This window comes from Haliotis asinina, chromosome 12, assembly GCF_037392515.1.
Source record: "Haliotis asinina isolate JCU_RB_2024 chromosome 12, JCU_Hal_asi_v2, whole genome shotgun sequence".
Classification (NCBI taxonomy): domain Eukaryota; kingdom Metazoa; phylum Mollusca; class Gastropoda; order Lepetellida; family Haliotidae; genus Haliotis; species Haliotis asinina.
In genome coordinates this window covers 38,134,119-38,144,892 of record NC_090291.1, presented here as the reverse complement: position 1 = coordinate 38,144,892, position 10,774 = coordinate 38,134,119, and the positions used below count along the sequence as shown (strand labels likewise).

The following is a 10,774-nucleotide window of genomic DNA, read 5'->3' as shown; positions in this document are numbered from 1 at the left end:
GGGGACACCAGAAATGTATGGGTTTCACACTATTAGCCATGTTGGGATTCGAACCGGGTTCATAAGCATACCCTTTATGATTCCCTCTCTCCTCTATCAACAAGATAAATGTCATTGTGTTCATGACGTCATGTGCTGTTGAATCAGTCCCATTGCACAACAATGACAGGCGGATTTCACAACAATGCCATTCTCTTATCTGTCATATAGAATGTCACATGACGGATGATTCTGTCCTTTAAGCAGGCAAAACATATGTTATGTATATGTTGTATATGCCATTCATATACCGAGCGTGCGGAGGCGTTGATATCGCAACTAATTTCAGATTTCATTAAGAAACGTCTGAGGTTACAAAAGTTTTTGTCTTTTTTTCGTAACATGTACGTGATGGCTTCCCTTTATGCTTCCTCTCTCAGATGTAAGACGCGTATAATAACAGCAAAATCCGTTTACATTCTTTGATTGATGTAAACACCAGGTGTCGCAAGTAAGGCACGTAGCAGCGCTATGGAGGATGGGACCGAGTTGGCCACTCGGCTGGGCGTCGGGAAGGTCAATCAAACAACGTGGGGAAGCATATCGGACCGCATGCAATCTCGGTAACATAACACGAGATTTCCCTGTCACATGCTAAGAATTTATTTTCCATTGTATCATCAAAATTATCGATGTCATCGTAACGACATGGTGTAGACTATGATCTATCATCATCATCATCATCATCATCATCATCATTTTAAACTCTTCCATCATCACTATGAAAACACATTTTTCTAATGTATCATCTTATTTTCATGTAGTCTGACATACGTGTTATAACCTACCAAAAGGTCTCCAAAAATTCCTTGGTCAGGAGCTATCAATACATTGAGAGCCGACAATGAAAATAATACAATGTATACAATACATACAAGTAATGAAATTAACTTAAATATGTTTGTGGAAAACATCTCTATTCATTGTTTGGTCGGCATTCTAGACGTCAGTAAGTTAATAATGCTTATTTATTTGTCGTTAACGCCACACTCAGCAATATTCCAGCCGAATGGTGGAGGTCCGTAAATAATCGAGTCTGGACCAGACAATCAACAGTGCGAGCATCGATGCACGAAATTGCACACGATGACGTGCCTACCAACTCAGCGATCCTGACCACCCGAACCCGTTACTCTATTACAACAAGCATCGGTTACTGAAGGCCGGATCTAACCCGGATCTTCACGGGTTTGAGCCCAAAGAAATGCAGGGGCTTGACATCATAAAACAAAACATCACAAAGAAACATGGAATACGATATTCTAGCCTACGATCACAGGATTCGACCACGCCTAAGATAAGAAAATCTGTATCAGAGAGAGCATGCGAACATGTGGACTCATATTCCGAAATAGAGTGCACTCCCCGACTTAAACCATATTGGTTGACATATAATTCTCTTTCATTTAGCTTAACACAACATACCTGCGTCAGTTTGCAAGAACAAAACCCGCAATCACTTTGACCAGTACCTGGCTTAGCGTGAACAGCAACAATGCGTCGTCAACTACAATAGCAACAGGACGTCGTCAACTACATCAACATCAGGGCGTCGTAGCAACAGTACATCAACTGCAACAACAAGTGTGCGACAACTACAACGGCAACAGGACGTCCTCAACAACAACAGCAAGAGTACGTCGTCAACTACAACAGCAACATGACGTCGTCAACTACAACAACAACAGGGCGTCGTAGCAACAGTACGTCATCAACTGCAACAACAAGTGTGCGACAACTACAACGGCAACAGGACGTCCTCAACAACAACAGCAAGGGTACGTCGTCAACTACAACAGCAACATGACGTCAACTACATCAGCAACAATACGTCGTAAACTACAACAGCAACAAAACATCATCAAGAGCAACAGGGCGTCGTCGTCATTATCAAATCATGTTATTATTGTTTGTGCTATTGTTGTCGTTGACCTAATTCAACGTCCTATTTGTCTAGGGGTAGCCTAATGGGCAAAGCTTTCGCTCACGATGACAAAGACCTGGGTTCGATTCCCAACATGGGTACAAAGTGTAAAGCACAATTCTGGTGTTCCCCATTGTGGCATTGCTTGAAGATTACTAAACGCGCCATGAATCTAAACTCAATAACTCACTTACCCATAATGGTTTAGTCACGGTGAATTTCTAAACAGTCCACAAAGCAGAAACTAGGATTTCAAATTACAACCATGTTATGTGGGACGGGGTAAAATGTACCCGGACAAGCAGTCCATTAAATGTAGTCACATGAGGCGTTCCCTGCTTGCTAACTAATGGCTTACGACACCTCCACTTCCTGGATCATACCATAGGACACATAGCTGTGATAAGATCTTTGTGGTCGAATTAAAGGGGGTTTATGGTAAATTGACATGTACTCTTGTTAGTATAGGTCTAGACCTGTTAATGATAGTGTCATGTGTGAACTTGAGACTTTAATTTGACATTAATTACATTCTATAACAAAATTGATAGATTATCCTCATACAGGCCCTTGCACAGCTATAGACAGTCTGGTATATAAACATCGCCACTTGTGGCAAAAACGAGTCAGTCACAGTGTCATTATCATCACCACCATCATCATCATCACCATCATCATCATCAACACCATCATCATCATCATCATCATCATCATCGCTGGAAGTATTAATGTGTATTTACTGGACATGGATCCAGTTTTCTTCATTACGATCTTAATGATAATTTCTACGGAAGCCTATAATCATTATAACATTAAACCATACGAAATACATGATACATCTTGAGGCCAAAACGAGATTGCCATGTCATGTATTTAGTAAAAATGATAAACAGAGATTAGTATATTCATGGAAACAAACATGGGAACACATGAAAGTACAAGTGTTCTTTTATTCTTTTCAAAGTGTTTTCACAAGCTTTGTAATACACTGTAATAAAGGACCACTTGTACTGTCATTTGTGCCCTTATTTGTTTCCATGAGTATAGCTGAATGTAACTGCTGTATGAATGCTCACAAACATTAAGGCTGTGTGAAGACTTGAGACAGTAATTGTGTCGTGATTCACATACTGATTCATATAGTGATTCACACGTTGATTCATATAAAGATTCATATATTCATTCACATGCGGATTCACGTACTTAATCATATACTGATTCACACTCTAATTCATGTAGAGATTCACATACTGAACCATATAGTGATACATGATACACACACTAATTCCTATCGTGTTCACTCACTTATTCATAAAATGGTTCACACACTATTTCATGCCTAGGTTCACATACTGAACCATATAGTGATTCACACAATGACTCATTTCGTTACATATTACATAGTTATTCACACACTGATTCATACAGTGATTCAGTCGTTATAGCTGAAGTAGTTATGAGACAACAAAAACAGATAAGGTCACCTACCTGCCTATATCAGCAGCGTAAAATTCTCCCCATCCAGTGTGTCGCGTGTCAATCCAGGTAAGGTTAAGCCTTTGAAGAGAGCGCGAATCAAATCAACAGGTAAGTACTTTCGCTACGGCTCTACGCGGAAGAGCCGAGAATCCTCTCAGCAATAATCTCGAATCCAGTCATAACCGGAGTGTTTTTTTATGTACACATGTGCTTGTTGTGGTGGGGTTACACTATTTATGTTTCGGGATAAATAAGTTTTGACCTTGCTTGGAATGCTTATACATGTCAATGGATGTTCGACGGGTCCTAGTGTGAACAGGTTTTGAGGGATTCGTTGTGCTGCGATTATTCATTGTTGGGTTAATACTAACTGACCGAGTATGGTTTTACGCCGTTCCATCAGTATCACAGCGGAGAACACCAGTAATTGGCTTCAGACATTGGACCCATCCACTTGCATTTTTCGTCACTTTATACAAATATAAGAACAAAACACAAGTAATTAATACTTAATGGAATCATATTTTCTAAATCTCAGGGAAAACTTTTCCCTGGGGTTCAAAATGTTTCTCAGCTGGATAGACGTAGTGAGAAATTTCATGCATTTATGAAAGAAATAAAAGAATAAAATCAAATATAGCATCCCTGTTATATTTTACAATTTATTTCATATCTATCATTTCAGTGGCAGATGCCAGATATGGTCTCATCCGGGTTCAGTGACCTTTGAATTACTTACCCGTAATCTATGAGGAATATCGTTAGCCGCGCCCCGAAATCAAATATGTGCAACCGCAGGAACGGATAGGAATACTCGTCCGGGGCGTCAACAGCAAACAGTTGATGTCGCGTGTGTACGTGTGTGGGACACAAGGAAGTTAGTCAAGACTTCAGACAGTTTAATGATGTTTGTTACATCAAGGATGAGAGTCTGGCCATGACGGAGACGAAGGTATGGTGTATATTTGTCCTTATTTGTACATATGTACATTATCTAGTGGTGTTTGATGTATGTGTGGTGGTCGTGTAGACAGGTATGTTAATCCAGGTAGTTATTCGGCGGATTAAGATTTAACTCACTGTTGATAGTCATACTTTTTATGATTTGTTAAGTAAAAAAGAAAGCACTTGTCTTTGATTTGTTTACATTGTCTTGCAGAATTTCATGTAACTGAACAATGAAGTCTGTATTGATTGTGGGGTATGAATTCTTTCATATACTCGAGATCGGCCTATTTATGCTTGATGCTAGAGTATACTCGAGGCAGTGAATGATTCATCGTCGGGTATACTCGCACTTGTTCATGGCCTATTGCTGGGTATACTCGACGACCCGAATGATCGAGAGAATATGAGCATATTCAAGATAGTGAATGGTCGATAAAGATTGTATACCCGATATAGTGAATAGGTGATAGTGCGGTATACTCGTAGGATGAATGGTTGATAATTCAACATACTCTGAAAGGTGAATTGTTGATTAGACTCCAGGTAGTGAATGGATGATGTTTTGGTATATCTGAGGGTGAACAAAATGACTGGGTACAAAATGTGATGCTTCTGGTGCCCCCCCACTGTGATATTGCTGGAGCATTGTTAGAAAACTAAACTCACTCTTTCACACACTCACTTTGTGTGTGTTCACGAGTAGGAGCCTCACTCCTACGGATTCGAATCCCGGATGAATCTGTACTTATTAAGAAAATGTAATCAAGAACACATTGGATCTGCATATTGATGGAGTGAATTGCTGATGCTATTGTCTGAATGTTGGTATCAGGCTAACTGCCCCCCGAACATCTGCCCCCCCCCCCCCCCCCCCCCCATCCCATCATAACAAAACACACAAACTAAATGTTATGATGTTATTTTAGTTTATAGCGCCATATAATACCACAACACATCATCTTTGGATTCAATACGAGTATCAATTCATTTAAAAGGACAGATTGTGGGATATGGCTCTTAAAAATTCCAAAATGTGCATGGAGTATACCTCAACAACACGTGCAAGTCTGTTAGCACTGTCACGCTAGGTTTTTCGTTTGGGGGGCAGTTCCTGGCCAGTCACCATCTGGGTCATCTGTACTTCATTCATTCAGTGCCTGTTTTTTTTTGCAAGACATCAGTCTGAGGGATAAGAGCAAGGGCTGCCAACATTCGACATGAGATGGAGAGCTCTAAATCTTGGGAGTACTGTTCCTGAAGTCCGTCAGCTTGAACCCTACGATAGATGTTCTGAGACATGTGGTAGAAGTCTGGTGCATGATTAAGTGAAAGTTTTCACAGCAATTAATGATTTCAGCTCATCTAGCAAAGGCCACATTACTGAACAACCTTCTCCAAGATAACTTTCAATTACATGTATTAGTTGGTGTGTTGTTATTATGGGGGGCAGTTGTCCAGGGGGCACAATGGACAGGGGGCAGATAGCCAGGGGACAGTTGGCGGGGGGCACTTGTCCGGGGAGCACATGTCCAGGGGGCAGTTAGCCTAGACCCCTGAATGATGTCTGGTTCAACAACAATCATATAACATTGGTTGAAGTTTAACACTTCTTCTTTATGATATAAGCACACTGATGTTTACAGATAAACAGTGTTGATACGTAATCCATACATCCTGTTCTTCCAGAAATCCGGGTTGGATGGTGTTTCCGGGAAAGGAGATATATACACACGGTGACCCTGACCTTCGCACTCACGGGATCATGGCCTCCAACACGGAAGTCGTAAGTGAACAATGCTCTGTTGAAACCATGCAGTAAAACTCTCCTTTGTTTACACCGGAGGTAAACTGCGTCACGTGGCCGGTCTTAACCACAGGCGGATCCAGAGGCTGATGTTGAAGAGGTTTTTTTTCATGTATACCCACTTTAGAAATACATATATAAACACACCAAATGACATCAATCCACGATCAAATACCTTTGTTTTAATTCTCTTTGTTCAAGGGAGTTTTCTGCCAGACTTAGTTTGTGTGTAACTCATTCGGTGGCTGCAGCATATCCCAGTTCACTGTTTAAGTTAAAAAAGGTTAACAGTGTGTTTTTTGAGTGAGTGAGTGAGTGAGTTAGTTTAGTTTTATACCGCACTTAGCAATATCCCAGCTATATGGCGGCGGTCTGTAAATAATCGAGTCTGGACCAGACAATCCAGTGATCAACAACATGAGGATCGATCTGCGCAATTGGGAACCGATGATATGTGTCAACCAGGTCAGCGAACCTGACCACCCGATCCCGTTAGTCGCCTCTTACGACAAGCATAGTCGCCTTTTATGGCAAGCATGGGTTGCTGAAGGCCTTTTCTACCCCGGGACCTTCACGGATCGCAATTTTTAAAAATTTGTTCTATTTTATTTTTTGTTTATGTTTTTGAGCCTTTAAAATGCCAGTTAGACATCAACAGAATCCTTCTGAGCTGTTTTGGCCGAACAAATTAGCTTAATTTAGAAATATGCAAACATTTTCGTAAACGACACGAAAGTTGTTTTGATGAACATTATAAGGAATCTCTGATTTTTAGTGGTTTATTTGTATAGTTTTCATCACTGCTTTGCCATAGCTGCTCAGTGGAATCTGTTCGACTCTCATTCGAGACTGACTATTCTCTGAAGTTGACGTATTATGCGTCAGTGAAAGTCTGTTCTAGATACACTAAAAGACATTTTTAGTATATCATGGTGACATTTCAATACGTATGCAATGTTCACATCCTGAGAGAATGGGAATGTGATGTCTCGGTCCCTTCATTTAGCAGCTTCCACAATAATACCTTGCATATGTATCTTTTAACCATAATGCCACGTGATTAGCCACAAGCCGAACCACGGGGCTGAATATAAACCTTTCGACTCTTTGGTGGATCATTTGGAAATGGACAAAAGTTATTGTGTATGTGAGTCGGATTTTATGTTGCTTTCGTCAGCATTCCAGTAACATGGAATCGGGGCAGGGACATTGTTCGGGGGATATATATATATATATTTAAGTGATTCATAGGTCATTGTTTGCAAACATTGCATGTTTCTTTCCATAACTCCACAGTACATTTCTATTCTACGTCATTTTATACAATCTTAGCTTCATCCCTTAAGTCCTGATATGTTTTCTATTCACAGAGTACCACGATAAAAGACACGTCTGCAGCGACAGTGGAAGCACCCAGTCGTCTGCTTATGTTCTACCAGCCAACTCTCAGCTTCAGTATCTCAGCTTACTTCCCTTGTCATGTGATCAGAAAACATGTTGGAGAAAAGGTGACCGTAGGTCGGAGTTCATGTGCTGACGTTCGGTTGAACGATGAGCGAATGTCAAGGACGTACGCGGAGATCTGGAACGATGGTAGGGACCCGTTTGTCTTCAAAATCCGTAACATCAGCGAGAGGAAAATGTTGATTGTCGACAACAATGTATTGAAGAAGGATGAACAGGCTTCCATCAAAGATAACTGTTCCCTTAAACTTGATTTTGTAGAACTTCTCCTGAAGGTGTGTCCTGGAGACGCCATTGCGGAGACGTATGAGGTCAGCGTTATCAAGAACGCCGTCGTCGGCAGGGGACCTTTGTGTGGCCTTGGGTCCTCTTATGGCAACACCTTCCAATCAACCTCACTCCTGCGCTGTCTCATGCCCCCGTCAGACTCCGAGGGGCGTTATGCGACTGGGAAAGATCCTACAAACTCGGCCGATAGCTTCTCCCACGAGCCTCTAAGCAAAGGCTCAAGAAATGACCTTGACTCTGGTTACGTCTTTGACACAAGTGGAAAGTACCGGCCAAACATTCCAGCCAGTCACCATCCAGCATCCAGCCCGAGATGCCAAAGCTGCTTGAGAGCGGTTCCTAATAAGAGAAGGTTATCTCCTTGCGAAAATAGTGAAGTCATCAACGACGGCACATCAGACGATAATAACGTGCTTGACAATGTGCTGTGAGATGATATTGATAAAAACAGCGTTTTCTCATTTTGTAAAGTTTTATTGTACTGTGCTGAGGATAATCTCGGATTGTGTCAAGCATTGTTGAGAGAAAAACATGGATGAGTTGTTATGTCTGCAGGGTTGTTTCCGTTGGTACGTTGGGCTGTAACAATGCACCAAAATATCGATGGTTTGCAGTTTGCGAGTCTCCCGATAGTAATTAATCAATGGTAGAACGAAAAACCATCGTGTGTGAATATCAATGCTTAAGTGCTTGGCTTTCACAGTCGCGGGTCCGAAAATCGATAAACTAAGTCCCGGGTTACTATCCAGCCCCCTTACTATATAACCTGTGAAGGTGCATTGTCAAATCACGGCGACGTGATCGAAAACCGGACACACTCGTAATTGCATATGTCGTATTTTAAAGGTCTCACGAGTATCAGAAGCTTCTGTCCACATTTCCGATGTGTATGGGAGGCACATACACAGGCCTTTCGAAGGGATGCTCTTGTTGGTTTTTTTATTAAATCGCCAAAGACCGAGTTGCTGTGCAGGAAGTATACAAAACTAGGTCGGCAGCGACGGGCTGTACCACCTCCAGCAATCTGATTGGCTAACACTTTTGTGTACAAAACACACTCCAGTTTTTTCACCCACGTGAAGTTGTAGTTTGCATTATTATCCAATCTTACAGGTTTCAAGTTTTTTGTTAGTTATCAAACGAGACAGACTACGTCAGCTTTTGTTTATGTAGCATAAACTATACATCCATTTTGGAAATGACTTCAAATGAGACAATTCAAGGAGAAAAAATATGGCAATAGTTGTTCGCAATTGTCTATCGCTACCACAGTAGTTGCTTTTTCTTCAACAGACAGCCATACTAGTATATACCGTATGCATGTCATATCACAATGTACTTCAGCTGGTGACTGCAGGGAGCACCCCTGAGTCTCATTTATTTCACAAAATCAATAAATATTGCAAAGGGCAATGCAGTATATGGAATCCAAGAAGGGACATAGTCTCTATATCTTACATTACCCATAAATGTCGTTTTCTGATTGGGTAAGCGCTCTTCAGTTAGTTTAAATGTACCCCAGTTACCCCACTGCCAGTGGCAACTCATTCGGTACTTTGTGGTAGTACTTCTTTATTTCGAATAACATTGAATGACGCATGATGCAAATCGATGGAAGGGAGATAACTCTAACTTTGTTTTTCTTGTGTCGGTGGCTATGTAAAGGTTTACATCCCATTCCAATAAAAAAAATGACAAAACGTTCAAATGTAGTCCCTGTGAGTTTTAAGAAGGGGAATTACTCCGCGGCGATTTTACTAAGGCAGGATGCAAGATTCGAATAGTGTTATTCACACAGGTTGGCTGAAGTGTACAATCGGATACCCATGCTTCAAACAATTCAAAATTAACATTGAGATGTTCGGTAAAATAAATACGGTTGTTCAATAGCCCCACGGGGCCAATGATGTACCCTCCATGTTTGTTTGTGTTTCCTGCGCCCTTCCTGACCCATGTCCCGCTCGTGACCAGTGAACAAGTTATTATGTCGCCCTTTGGATGAATAAAAAAATGTTACCGGCTCGGGTGACAATGCTACAAAGAAGCGGACGTCAGACCGTATTACCCTCGAGAGGAGCATACAACTTAAAATGTCGCCATTTGGATGATGAAAAAAAACTGTTTTTCAAATGCGACAAACTGCCAAAATGTCGCGTTGTCTGACTGTGGCATTGATGGTGACAACGCGACAGGGACCTTTCTGGGATTCTGTAACAATACGATCACTACAACTTCAGTTACAGCTTCTTTTCACGTTTATCGAGCACGTTGCATTATTGCACGATTCAGGGGCATGGACTGTCTGTCTCACAGTCCCTGAACCACATTATTTCAGTCCTCTAGCAATTCTATTTTAAAGCCTTAAATGAACCAAGTGTAGATTTTCTCAGGTTCAGTTCTGAATCTCTGGTCAACCTAAAGGCTTCAATGTATATGGGTTTGTTTCTATATATGTTCTGTAATATATTGTGATGGACTTTCCTGTCTCCCACAAGTGAAATATTTTTCAACGTTGCTTTTATTTGGGATACGTAAGTTGAGTACCTATGTGTCTGTAACATTATATACCAACTCGACCATAATTAAAACAAATTTATAGCATAAAAATAATTTATTTTATTATTTTGAAAAAAATATTTTAGATAATTATTTACAAATTGTTTGTCAGCAGTTTACTTGTTGTCATTCCCTACGGTTAGGCAAACGGTTGTTACCAAGGGGATGTTGGAGATGCTCAAAACACGTCAACGTGTCGTGAAGCAGCCGCTACTGTCTAATATTGTTTGTTTTTCGTTGTTCGCTATATCGCGATGGTCTGTAAATAATCA

The 10,774-nt window shown here is 40.9% G+C and overlaps 1 protein-coding gene across 4 annotated transcripts; it reads left to right on the top strand.

The window, feature by feature from the left end:
* The first annotated feature begins 3,486 nt into the window (after positions 1 to 3,486).
* Positions 3,487 to 10,553, top strand: LOC137258883 (uncharacterized). Of its 4 annotated transcripts, none has more exons than XM_067796578.1 (4): positions 3,487 to 3,550; positions 4,128 to 4,394; positions 6,077 to 6,173; positions 7,565 to 10,553. In XM_067796578.1, the coding sequence occupies exons 3-4, from the start codon at positions 6,090 to 6,092 to the stop codon at positions 8,375 to 8,377; spliced, it is 897 nt and encodes a 298-aa protein (XP_067652679.1). In that variant the 5' UTR covers positions 3,487 to 3,550; positions 4,128 to 4,394; positions 6,077 to 6,089; the 3' UTR covers positions 8,378 to 10,553. The 4 variants fall into 4 exon arrangements, with proteins under 4 accessions (XP_067652679.1, XP_067652680.1, XP_067652681.1 ...); XM_067796579.1 differs by lacking the exon at positions 3,487 to 3,550 and adding an exon at positions 5,565 to 5,692 and having other exon boundaries at positions 4,260 to 4,394; XM_067796580.1 differs by lacking the exon at positions 3,487 to 3,550 and adding an exon at positions 5,565 to 5,703 and having other exon boundaries at positions 4,271 to 4,394; positions 7,565 to 9,649.
* The last annotated feature ends 221 nt before the right edge of the window (positions 10,554 to 10,774 follow it).